Here is a 12,620-nt window from a genome sequence, read left to right as displayed (position 1 = left end):
CGTAATGGCCGTGTAAACAACCTTAGTAACTAGGCTCATGCTCACTATGGCGAATAGGGTAGGAGACCTACCCTACCTTAGTTTGGGAGCTGTGTCCCACATTCTGCCTGTGTGTGAGTTGAAAAGGTCGGAGGTGCCGGCAGTGATGGTGTGCCAAGCGGCAGCAGGGTCGGAGGAGGCATTTTTGTCCTACCTCATTAAAGACCTGGCTACAGCGATGGGGAGGACAAAAAGCCCTCCGACCCAGATGCTGCTGAGCACACAATCACTGCTGGCACCTCCGACCTTATTCACACCCGAGCAGAAAGTGAGAGTACGCACAGCTCCCAAAGCAGGCGAGATGCCTCTCCTCCCCTATTCATCATCCTGCGAACCAGCCTGCAACATGTCCGTCTGTTTATATAGACATCAATCATCCCCTCTGCCTGCTCCTTGGTATGGCCTTACAGCTGGTATTGATCTCCATCCTTTTTGGGGCCTTCTTACCTGAGTAAGCATCATGGTCGCGGTCCAGGGTGCTGAACTGTCGGCCGCTGTGCCAGGAGAGCGAGTCGCCAGCGCTGCCCTGGTAGCGCCCCAGCCGCAGGCGGTAGAAGTCGCTCTCGGGCTCCAGGGCAAAAGCATCGTACTCGGCCTGGGCCTGCCGTCCGTTCCAGTCTTCCAGCAACACCCGCAGCACGTAGGAGGCCTGGCGGGTCAGCCAGTAGATGGGCTCCAGGCCCAGCCAGTGCTCTCCTTCCAGGTTCCCAAAGCCATGCTAGGGGGATACAGTAGGCAAGATGTGATCATGCAGGCTGGCCTTGGCTCTGAGGAAAGAGCACTGGGGTGGCTGATCTCAGGGTCTCCAGCTGGTGTGGGAGTACAACTCCCATCATCCGCAACCACAACTGGGGCTGGGGAGGATAGGAGTGGTGCTTCAACAACTGCTGGAGAGCCTCAGGTGGGCCACTCCTGAAAGAGCAGAGGAAGCAAAACAGGACATTGGCCTGCCCTCTTTTCTAGGCTGGTCAGGGGCCTGTAGGACAGCTCATTCTCGTGGAGAGACCTAGGAAGCCGCTTCCCAGAGTGGGAACGCAGAGCAATACGTGCATGGTGGAAACTGCACATACACCCAGTCTGCTGCTATGCAGGCTTGTGCCAGCCCATCCACTTACTTACGCACTTACTTAAGTAAGTATGTACGTATATTTGTACACTGCTCCAAACCTGTGTGTCTGGGTGGTTTACAACAGACATAAAAGAAATTAAAGCAGAAATTGAAAAATCAAAAGAGTTCAAAACCCCAATTCTATTTAAAAGCTTTGGGTGAATAAATGTGTCTCTTACAAAATTGCTGGAGATGGGGAGGCTCTGATTCTGGCAGGGAGCGCATTCCAAAGCCTCAGGGCGGCAACAGAGAAGACCCATCCTTGAACAGCCACCAGACGAACTGGTGGTAACTGCAGATGGCCCTCTCTGGAGGATCTCAGTGGGAGGCAGGGCCCTAAGGGTTTTGGCATCTGATAGCACTACCCTTCCCACCTCCCCACAAGCATGGGCCCCCTCCATCTCATCGCTCTCCTCTGAATGGGGCACACGGAGTGGAATGGGGCACCCTCACACCTTGTAGTGCTGCCAGGTGACAAAGAAGTTGACCGACCCATCCTGCCGTCGCTGAATGACGGTCCAGCCACCCCCGTCATACTCCTGGTCACACCAGGCCTGGATGATGCCCAGGGCACCTGGTGGCTGCAGCATAGTAATGCCGCTGGCCTGGCCATCCTGTTGAGCAGCTTGGCAGTCATTCCAGGGCCCTGTGGAAGGAAGAGGAAAACGCCTCATTTGCAACTGAGTTACACAGCATCAGGGGCTAGGATATAGTCGCCAGGGCTGGGACAGCAGACCCACAGGATCTGGATCAGAGGGGTTATCACTTAGTTGGATGGCAGAGTGTGGAGGAGGCAATAGGGTGCAATGGCTAGCATGTTGGGCTGACATGGGGCAGTTTCAGGTTCAAATCCTTGCACCTTGAAATCCTTGAAGTTTACTTGGGAGGCTTTGGGCAAGTCACTCTGCCAGGGCAAACCTATTCCACATCGTGGAATAATCTACAGCCAGCGTGGTGTAGTAGTTAGAGTGCTGGACTAGGACCGGGGAGACCCGAGTTCAAATCCCCATTCAGCCATGAGACTAGCTGGGTGACTCTGGGCCAGTCACTTCTCTCTCAGCCTAACCTACTTCACAGGGTTGTTGTGAAAAGAGAAACTCAAGTGTGTAGTACACCGCTCTGGGCTTCTTGGAGGAAGAGCGGGATATAAAATAAATAAATAAATAAATAAAATTAAATTGTTGTGAGGATAGGATCAGTGGTGTAGTGAACATAGGAAGCTGCCATATACTGAGTCAGACCATTGGTCTATCTAGCTCAGTGTTGTCTACACTGACTGGCAGGGATGGGCAGGGATGCAGTCCCAGCACTTCCCCCCCTCCAGGGCCTCAGCAGGGAAGCAAAGCCCTTGGCTTTCTACATGGGAATCATGGGCTGCTCTTGCTCCTCCAACCATTGATTACCATTCTTCCTGTCTTAGGAATATAGGGAGCTGCCTTATACTGAGTCAGATCATTGGTTCGTTTAGCTCAATATTTTGTCTGCACTGACTGGCAGCAGCTCTCCATGGTTCCAGACCGGCATCTAAACAGACATCCATTAGGATGTCTAAGGATTAGCCTCCAGAGTGGGACCTTCCTTGCACTCCTGGCTCCTTCCTCGCACTCTTGGCGCGGTGTGTTGAGGGACCCTGGAGCACTGAGGGATGCCAGAGGATGTCCTCCTCCAGCTCCCAGCTCTGCCAGTTGCTGCGGTGCTGCTCATGCACCACAGCGAGCGGCTGAGAAAATGCGGGAGGGCGATCGTGTGCGCCTGCCTGCCTCTCTCCCAGCAGTGAACTGGGTCATGTGTACAACCTCAAGAACGGCCTTGCTGGCTTAGACCCAAGGCCCATCTAGGAAAGCATCTTGGCTTCACTGGTGGCCAGTCAAATGCCTTGCCATTTGGGGAACACTCAAGTCCTTTTCAGACATTATATCATATGTGCATCCAGCTGTCCATACATGTTTTTGTGAGAATGATTGTAGCTGCATTCATTTAAAAAAACCTGGCTACAGATCTGGCTACAGACCCTCTCAAATGCAGGTACAGATAGGAAGTATACTGCTGTGCATACATTCAACATAAGGTGTAAATAACTGTACGGGCAAACAGATCTTCACATGCATACACTGTACAAAGATTGTATGTATGCGGAACATAATGTGTGAATAGGGCTCCACATACAGGATATGCTGTAAGATCCATGCTCATCTGCTTGCACCCAGCATCTCTCAATATGAGGGATATATTATTTTTTCTATGTAAACTGCTTTGAGAACTTTTGTTGAAAAGCTGTCTGGAAATATTAGGAACATAGGAAGCTGCCATATACGAGTCAGACCATTGGTCTATCTAGCTCAGTATTGTCTTCACAGACTGGCAGCGGCTTCTCCAAGGTTGCAGGCAGGAATCTCTCTCAGCCCTATCTTGGAGAAGCCAGGGAGGGAACTTGGAACTTAGATGCTCTTTCCAGAGCGGCTCAATCCCCTGAGGGGAATATCTTACAATGCTCACACTTCTAGTCCCCCATTCATGTTCAACCAGGGTGGACCCTGCTTAGCTATGGGGACAAGTCATGCTTGCTACCACAAAACCAGCTCTCCTACTACAGTATTCATAGTAGTAGTATATTCCATGTCATTCTGAAGGCTAGTTATAGCTAATATCCATCAAAAGACATTTCTCCTATGGACTGGCTTAATCTCTTTTTAGAAACCATTGCAGCTCAGGGCCATGATCACCTGTCATGGCACTTTGCCCCTTGGTGAAGATGTCTTTGGGCACAGCCTATAGCTACCTCTGGGAAGTGCAGAAATCTAGGGAGACTGGACTGTCTCCTTTACACCAGGAACCTCCTCTAGATTTGGGAGGGCCTGCTGCATTCCCGCTTTATGGTCTATGTCAGCTACAAAAGCCTGGCAGTAAATCACTGGCTTCCCCCAGCAATTGCTGTTTGATGTTCAGCCAAACTTCAGCATGATGTTGGTGGACTGGATGCTTCAGGGCGGAGTGGGGCTGTTTTGTGTGGGTTGCACTAGTTTTATTTGTTTCTGGGATACAGATGCCTCGTGGAAGGAGCAGGAGACTGGGATGGTAAATATGGGAGAACTCTGGGGAAAGGAGATGGTTATCACTAGACCACCATGTAGATTATATTTGCATACTTTCCCACATTTGGCCAAGAAACAGAGGCACACTGTCTTGTCAGGAATGATGCAAGACCATCCTTCGCTAGGTTGATCAGTTTACATTTTATCAGAGGGAGCTAGTGGCAGGAGATATTACCCTGAGAGCTGGACATCTCTCTCCATTTTTGGATTGGAGAGAGATACCCAGAAGAGCTCAAGAAAACAAATAGGAGGGGGCAGAAAAACAGTCTGCTGCAATTTGAATCTTGGGAAGGACGGAGAGAACTGTGACGGGCTCAAGCTGAACTATTCTTAGGGTGCAATGATTTGGGGGGGGGATCAGGTGCTGGATCACTGCCTGTGCTTCCTGCTTTTATGAAAAGTGTGCTTGCTCTGTGATATCACTGAGGACTGCAGGTGGGAACACTGTACAGTTGAATGCTTCCCTACTGGAAAAAGAAATTCTGGGTACAGAATTACACTCCTAAGGAGAAAGCCAAAAGATATTCTTCTCCTTGGTATCTGCTTTTGTATCTGCAAGGAGCCTTTTGTACAGCAGGGCATTAATCCACCACCCACTGTTCAATGTGATACAAACCAGGAACAGTTCTAGCACCCATGTATAAACGAGATCCCAGCCATAATCAAGCTCTGTTCGGCCTCCAGCCTATTGCAGGTATGCTCCTTGGAGCCATGACCTCTCTCACCTGTGGATCTGGTAGGCACAACAGCGGGGGATTGGATAGTGCCATCTGGTGGAATGAGTGCCTTCTGTGGCCAGGGCTGGGCAGGTGCCGTCTGGTCTCGTTGGATGTCATTGATGGCATCAAAGTGGGCTCTGCTCTCATTGGTGATGCTCACAGGGTTCTGAGGTATGACTGGAACCAGCGGTGGCTGTAGAGAGGAGAACCACAAGAGGGGAAGTGGATCAGTGCACAAATTACCGGGGGAAGCCCCTCCCCCTCAGCTCCCTTACATTTTGTTCCATCCCACGCCCTGCCCTCCCAGCTACTGTTTGCAGAAGGCTACAGAGGGCATCGTGACAAGGGGGTGGGGGGGGCTTGTGGATTTATTAAGCCCTCACGTCTCTTAATTTGAGAACTGATGGAGTTCACATTTCTACCCCCTTTAGTCTGAAGAGGAGAGGGGGGGAACCAGAATTAGACTGTGCCATTTTTATACCACTTGGCCTTTATAAACAAACAAACAAACAAACAGCCAGACAGATATCATCATCATCATCATCATCATCATCATCATCATCATCATCATCATCATCCAGAAAAGCAAAGGAATCATGATTAAGGTGGGCCTTTCTCCCATATGGCGTGGCCCAGTTGGAGAGGAGCGACTAGGAAGTCCCTCCCACCATCTGAACATCTCTTTAGAAAGAACACTTGTTTCCAAAACTGGACAAAGGTCCAAAATAGTCAATATGCCTGTTGCTTGACTGGAACCAGCATGCTTGATTTTCCCACAGTGAATAGCACTGAAAAATGTAAAGCTTTGCAAAGGTAAATAGCAAAGCTAAAATAAAAATTGGAGGGGGATCTGGATGGCTTCTGCTGCAGTGGGAGGTGGGGCTTTAACCCTTTGCCATCACAGTAGTTCCACTCAGGATCCAGCCACCAGCAGCTGCTATTTGCCACAGGAGAAAAGCTCCTATTGACAGAAAGAAGGCATGAATCAGGGTAAAGGGAGAGCTCTTAAGAGTGGCAAACAGTGTTCCCTCTAACAGGGATTCCGGATAACATCAGAGCAAGGCGGCAGGGAGGTACGCTGCCGCCCCAATGGGCTTTTAGGAAAATGTGTGCCGGGGGGGGGGGAGCGCATCCTCCCCCGCCCTTAAAGCCACACACACATCCCGTTGGACCGGCCCCTGCTGGTTCCGTGCACATCCTACCTCTAACAGAGGTCTCAGAATAAGACCGAAATTGTCCACAATTTGATCGTGGATGAGGGAACTGACCTGGTATGTATAACCGAGACCTGGTTGGGGGAGGCGAGTGGTCCAGTGTGGGCCCAGCTTCTCCCACCAGGTTACTCTGTCATGGAGCAGGCCTGGGGAAGTGTGTGTGGGGGGGTGGAGTGGCTGTGGTCCATAAGGATACCATTTCCCTTACCAGGGCCCCTGTGAGACAGCTGACTTATACTGAGTTCACATTTTTGAGGCTGGGAACTAGGGATAGATTGGGGATTCTGTTGGTGTACCGTCCACCCCACTGCCCAACTGACTCCCTAACTGAGCTGACGGAGCTGGTGTTGGAGTCTCCTAGACCTTTAGTGCTGGGGGACTTCAATATCCACTTTGGGGCTGGCATGTCTGGTGCGGCTCAGGAGTTCATAGCGGCCATGACAACTATGGGCCTATCCCAATTAGTTTCTGAACCAACTCATGTTGCAAGCCACGCACTCAATTTGGTCTTTTGTTCGGATCAGGGGGGTGTTCCGTGGGTGGGGGATTCAGTGGTTTCCCCATTGTCATGGACGGACCACTACCTGGTTAAGGTTGGTCTCACAGCCGCAATCCACCCCTGCAGGGGTGGTGGACCTATTAGGATGGTCCGTCCGAAAAGGCTGCTGGACCCAGTGGGATTTCAAAAGGCCTTGGAGGATTTTGAGGTTGGTGCGGCCGGTGATTCTGTCGATGCCCTGGTGGGAACCTGAAACAGGGAACTCAACAGGGCAGTAGACATGATTGCTCCCAAGCGTCCCTTCCGACCTGCTGCAAAAATGGACCCTTGGTATACTGAGGAGCTGCGGGGGCTGAAGCGGTTGGGTAGGCGACTAGAGCGCAAGTGGAGGAGAACTCAGTTCGAATCTGACAGGATTCAGCATGTGACCCATTTGAAGGCTTATGCCGTGGCAGTGCGTGCAGCAAAAAAGAGATTCTGGTCTGCGCGCATTGCAGCTGCAGGTTCATGCTCAGCAGAGCTATCCTGGGTTGGGAGGAGTTTGGTTTCTCCTTCTACTTATAATCAGTCCCCAGAGTTGCTCTGCTGTGATGCCTTTAATGGGTTCTTTGCGAATAAGAACTTCTGTATTCGGGCCGACTTGGACTCCACTATTTCTGCAAGGTCTATGGAGGAGGTGTCCAGCAATCCCTCTTGCAGTATTAGATTGGATCAGTTCCAATCTGTGACTCCTGAGGATGTGGACAAGCTGCTTGGGGCGGTGTGGCCTACCACTTGTTCTCTGGATCCTTGCCCAACTTGGCTGCTTCTATCTAGCAGGGAGATTGTTGGAGGTGGCCTAGTTAATATTGTAAATGCATCGCTGAGGGAGGGTAGGGTGCCCCCCTGCCTGAAGGAGGCAATGGTTAGACCACTCTTAAAGAAGTCTTCCCTGGACCCCTTAGCGATGGACAGCTAAAGGCCAATCTCCAATCTCCCTTGGTTGGGCAAGGTGATTGAGAGGGTGGTGGCCGACCAGCTCCAGGCAGTCTTAGAGGAAACTGATTATCTAGACCCATTTCAAACTGGCTTTAGAGCTGGCTATGGGGTTGAGACAGCCTTGGTCGGCCTGATGGATGACCTTTACTGGGGAATCGACAGAGGGAGTGTGACTCTGCTGGTTCTTCTGGATCTCTCAGCGGCGTTCGATACCATCGACCATGGTATCCTTCTGGATCGCCTGGGGGAGTTGGGGATAGGGGGCACTGCTTTGCAGTGGTTCCGTTCCTATCTCTCGGGTAGATTCCAGCTGGTGGAGCTTGGTGACAGTTGCTCCTCAAAACAGGAGCTGTTATATGGAGTCCCTCAGGGCTCCATTCTGTCACCAATGCTTTTTAACATCTACATAAAACTGCTGGGTGAGGTCATCAGGAGGTTTGGTGCTGGGTGTTATCAGTATGCTGATGACACCCAAATCTACTTCTCCCTTTCGTCTTCAGGAAATGCCACTCATTTTCTAAATGTCTGCCTACAGGCAGTAATGGGCTGGATGAGGGATAACAAATTGAAGCTGAATCCTAGCAAGATGGAGGTGCTCATTGTGGGGGCTCAGAATCTGAAGTGTGAGTTAGATCTTCCTGTGCTGGATGGGGTTACACTCTCCCAGAAGGAGCAGGTGCACAGCTTGGGAGTACTCCTGGACCCAGGCCTCACCCTGGTATCTCAGGTGGAGGCCATGGCCAGGAGTGCTTTCTATCAGCTTCGGCTGATTCGACAGCTGCGCCCATTCCTTGAAGAGGATGACCTCAAAACAGTGGTGCATCAGCTGATAACCTCCCAGCATGACTATTGCAATGCGTTTTACGTGGGGCTGCCTTTGTACGTAGTCCGGAAACTTCAGTTAATTCAGAATGCGGCAGCCAGATTGGTCTCTGGGGCAACCCAGAGAGACCATATGATCCTGTTTTGAAACAGCTACACTGGCTGCCGATATGTTTCCGGGCAAAATACAAAGTGCTGGTTATTACCTTTAAAGCCCTGAATGGCTTGGGTCTGAGATATCTTAGAGAGTGTCTTCTTTTACATGATCCCCACCACACGTTAAGGTCATCTGGGGAGGTCCGTCTCCAGTTACCACTGGTTCGTTTGGTGGCGACTCAGAGGCGGGCCTTCTCTGTAGCTGCTCCTGGGCTGTGGAATGCACTCCCAGCAGAAATTCGTAATCTTAATTCTTTACTGACTTGCAAGAGAGCCCTTAAAACTCATCTGTTTGGCCTGGCCTTTCAGGGCTTTTAATTAGTTTTAATTGTTTTAATGTTAACCTGTTTTCAGGGTTTTAATTGTTTTGATAGTTTAATTGTTTTTCAAGATGTTTTTAAATTGGTGTTTATATTTGTATTTCTGTTTTAATTGTTTTTAATGATTTCTGTTTTTTAATTGTAAAAACAATTCCCTGGGCCAGCTCAGAAGTGCGGTATAAAAATCGAATAAATAAATAAATAAATAAATAATAAAAATTAAATAATAACAGGGATTCCCAGATGCTGTTGCCTACAACTCCCAGCATCCTCAGCTGCAATGGCCTTTGGCTGGGGATTACGGGAGCTGTAGTCAACAACATCTGGGAATCCCTGTTAGAGAGAACACTGGTGGCAGAACACACATGCACTGCCCTGAAAACCAAAGCCTAGGAATGTTGTGAATAGAGCTTCCAACCATTCCCACCACTCCATATTTGCCTTCATCCCAAGATTGCCACCTTTTTCCTGATCCTGGTTCTGTGCCTCGAACAGCAGCCTGCCTCACAGAAATTAAGCAGGGAAAGCTTTTCTTGACAGGGAGAGTCAAGTGATGGGGGCAGCTTCCCTTGCTCTATTTGTTTGTGTTGGAAAAGGTGCCAGTTCTACTATAAATATACTCCCTGGAAATTCAAGTTAAGCTACATGCCTGTGTACTTCTGTACTACAGTACACCCCTGTGTCTGGTCTGTAAACTTCAGGCTGCAAGTAGGGGCTTATATGCTTTAATGCTCCATCATCCCCCGCACCCAATTTAAAATCAAACAAATAAATAAATAATCCCTACACATAGCAAACTAGATGTCAAGGAGAACACTAGATCAGAACCCTTCTCCCTGATATCTAGATTTCTGTATTCAAGGACATTTTTGTATGGAGGACGAGTATTCCATCATGTGAACCTCCACAATAGAGATTGGTCTCTGGTTTATCACATTAAACATCTGGGACAATGCACCTAGGATTAGAGGACAGGGCTTCATGGAAAGAGAGTGTGACTTCCAGGAAACTGGGACAACATCATCTTTGGTTCTAAAAAGCCACCACTACATCCCTGATAACAGGCGGTTCACACACACCCATTACTAGGGTAGGAGAAGCCTTCTACTGTAACCTTCTACTGCAGGGTGCACTCTCAATATTTGATCATTTGAGAGGGGGAAACAAGGTCAGGGTCTCCTTCCGTGATCATGTGGTAAGCAGAGGCTGGGTTAGGGGGCTCCCTCCGACACAGAAGCTGTACGCAGCTGCTGAATGAGGTAGGAAGAAAAGCCCTCCGAACCAGCTGCCGCTCAACACATGATCATGGAAGGAGCCTCCATGAAAATTGTTTTCCCCTTGCAGATGATCAAATCATGGGAGTGCACACAGCTCCCAGATTATAGTAGGAAATCTCCTGCTCTAGTCATTGTCAGGTGAACCACCCTAATAGCTTTTCACTCTCTATGCCCCTTTCCACACCGTTGTCCTCCCATCCAGTCCTCCTGTCTCCCAGTTCCCTCTGACCAGTACCTGCGAGCGCACCCTGCCACTCATTCCTTCCTGGCAGTCTCTCTCCAGCCGGCTGATGAGGGCACTCTGGTTGTTGACGAGAGCAGCCAGGGCCTGGTACTTGCCCTCTAGTTGGCGGTAGTTGGCAGCTACACGGAAGGCCTCAGCGGAGGCATTGGCCACCTGCCCTTCGAGCTGGGAGGTCTGCACGGGCCGCTCTCGCCGCTGAAGGATCTCATGAAGCAGCTGAGTATAGAGTTGGGTGACACGGGCGTTGACGTTGCGGCTTTCCTTGCGCAGAGCCTTGACCTCACTCACTACCGCTCCGTCCACCTCCACCAGCCGACGCAGCTCATCCATCTGAGCCTGCTGCCGACCCAGCTGGTCACGGAGCTCCTCCACCTCACTTCGGTTTGGGCCCGGAGGCTCCGGGGGAGGGCGCACGCTACTCCAACACACAGCCCCAGTGAACTTCTGTTGTGGCAAGATGAAGGTATAGGTGCACCTCGGCCCGGTGATTGGTTCAGGTCCTGACAGGACTGGTCTGGCCAGGATCAGCAAGAGCACTATGTATTGAGGCTCCATGTTACTGGGAGAAGGGGCAGCAGAATAGAAGCAGGAGAGCTGAGAGACCTGGCAGCCCTAAGAGGTGAAAGCCTGAACAAATAAAAAGGACTTTAGTTGTTGTTGTTGTTTTTTATATTACATTTTTATTAATTTTAACAATAATCATTCACAACACATTAAACAAATATGGACTTCCCGCTCACACCTCCTCGTGAATCACCAGCTATAGAATTAACCCTTGCTATAATAATAATTCAAAACATAGATTTAAACCTTACAAACACGATTTTGATCTACTCAACCTGCTAATATTACTAAATTTCAAACCCTGTTGTAAAATCAATATTGGGAAAATAGTTCTTTAAAAACAATAAGAATGGTTTCCAATCTTCTTTAAAACATTCTAAATTTTGATCTCTTATCAGTACTGTAAGTTTTGCCATCTCCGCATATTCCAAAATTTTTATCAGCCAATCTTCTTTTGAAGGCAGTTCATTGCTCTTCCATTTCTGTGCATATATTATTCTGGCCACCATGGTAGCATACATAAAAAATGTTAAGTTAGTTGTAGAAACCACTTCTTGTGTTATTCCCAGCAGGAAGGATTCTGGCTTCTTAGGAAATGTCATTTTAAATATTTTCTTTATATCATGTCCCAAAATGCTTTAGCCTTCCTACAAGTCCACCACATATGAAAAAAGGTTCCTTCAGAGTGTCCACATTTCCAACATTTGTTTGAAACATTTTTATACATTAATGCCAGTTTTTTTGGTGTCAAATACCACCTATACATCATTTTATAATAATTTTCTTTTAAAGAATAACATGCAGTGAACTTTAAATCAGTTTTCCATAATTTTCCCCAGGCTGCCATTTCTATATTGCACCCCACATCTTGAGCCCATTTTACCATAGTTGTTTTAACCACTTCGTCTCTTGTCTCCTCCAAAAGCAAGAGCTTATACATTTTAGAAACTAATTTTTCATCATTTTCACACAGCTCCTTCTCAAACCTCGAGATCTGATCCTCAAATCCAACTTTAAGATCCTTCTTATACACTTCGTTCAACTGATGGTACTGAAACCAATCACTAACCAAATTTTGTACTTCAATTAGACTTTTTAACTTACAGTCCTTTTCTTGAAAATATAACAGATCCCTATAGGTACCCCATTGCGATTGGATATTTAGCTCTTTACGTGCTAAAGCTTCAATCGGAGATACCCATAACGGAGTTTTAGGTTCCAGCCATTTTTTATATTTTACCTATACCCTCATTAAACTCCTTCTTACATAGTGATTCAAAAAATCTTTATGTATTTTACTTTTTTCATACCACAAATATGAACTTTAGTTGTTTTTTTAAAAGCAGCTGCAGATGTAAAAGAGCGAGCGTTCACTGGGAGAGCATCCCAGAGCCTGGGGGCAACAACAGAGAAGGCCCTGTCCCTCATGCACGGCAATTTAGCCTCTCTCAACTTTGGCACACGGAGCAAAGGCTGCCCTGATGACCTTGTTAGGTGGGCAGAAACCCTTGGGCAGTCGGTCCTCAGGTATCCAGGACCCAAACCATTAAGGGCTTTAAAGGCACTTTGAATTGGATATGGAAACAAA

The 12,620-nt window shown here is 48.6% G+C and overlaps 1 protein-coding gene across 3 annotated transcripts in view; it reads right to left on the bottom strand.

Annotated features, from left to right (window-relative positions):
* ANGPTL6 (angiopoietin like 6) overlaps positions 1 to 12,620 on the bottom strand; it is a 38,841-nt gene that overhangs the window by 4,930 nt on the left and 21,291 nt on the right. For all 3 annotated transcript variants that reach the window (XM_053299917.1, XM_053299919.1, XM_053299918.1), the window contains exons 2-5: positions 10,460 to 11,095; positions 4,965 to 5,151; positions 1,603 to 1,793; positions 487 to 757 (exon numbers count right to left, since the gene is read on the bottom strand). In XM_053299917.1, coding sequence (XP_053155892.1) covers positions 487 to 757; positions 1,603 to 1,793; positions 4,965 to 5,151; positions 10,460 to 11,023 — 1,213 coding nt within the window. In that variant the 5' untranslated portion in view covers positions 11,024 to 11,095. The remainder of the gene's footprint in view (positions 1 to 486; positions 758 to 1,602; positions 1,794 to 4,964; positions 5,152 to 10,459; positions 11,096 to 12,620) is intronic.

Source organism: Hemicordylus capensis, chromosome 2 (genome assembly GCF_027244095.1).
Source record: "Hemicordylus capensis ecotype Gifberg chromosome 2, rHemCap1.1.pri, whole genome shotgun sequence".
Taxonomy (NCBI): domain Eukaryota; kingdom Metazoa; phylum Chordata; class Lepidosauria; order Squamata; family Cordylidae; genus Hemicordylus; species Hemicordylus capensis.
Note: the sequence above shows the minus strand (reverse complement) of the source record. Positions and strands in the feature narration are given on the sequence as shown.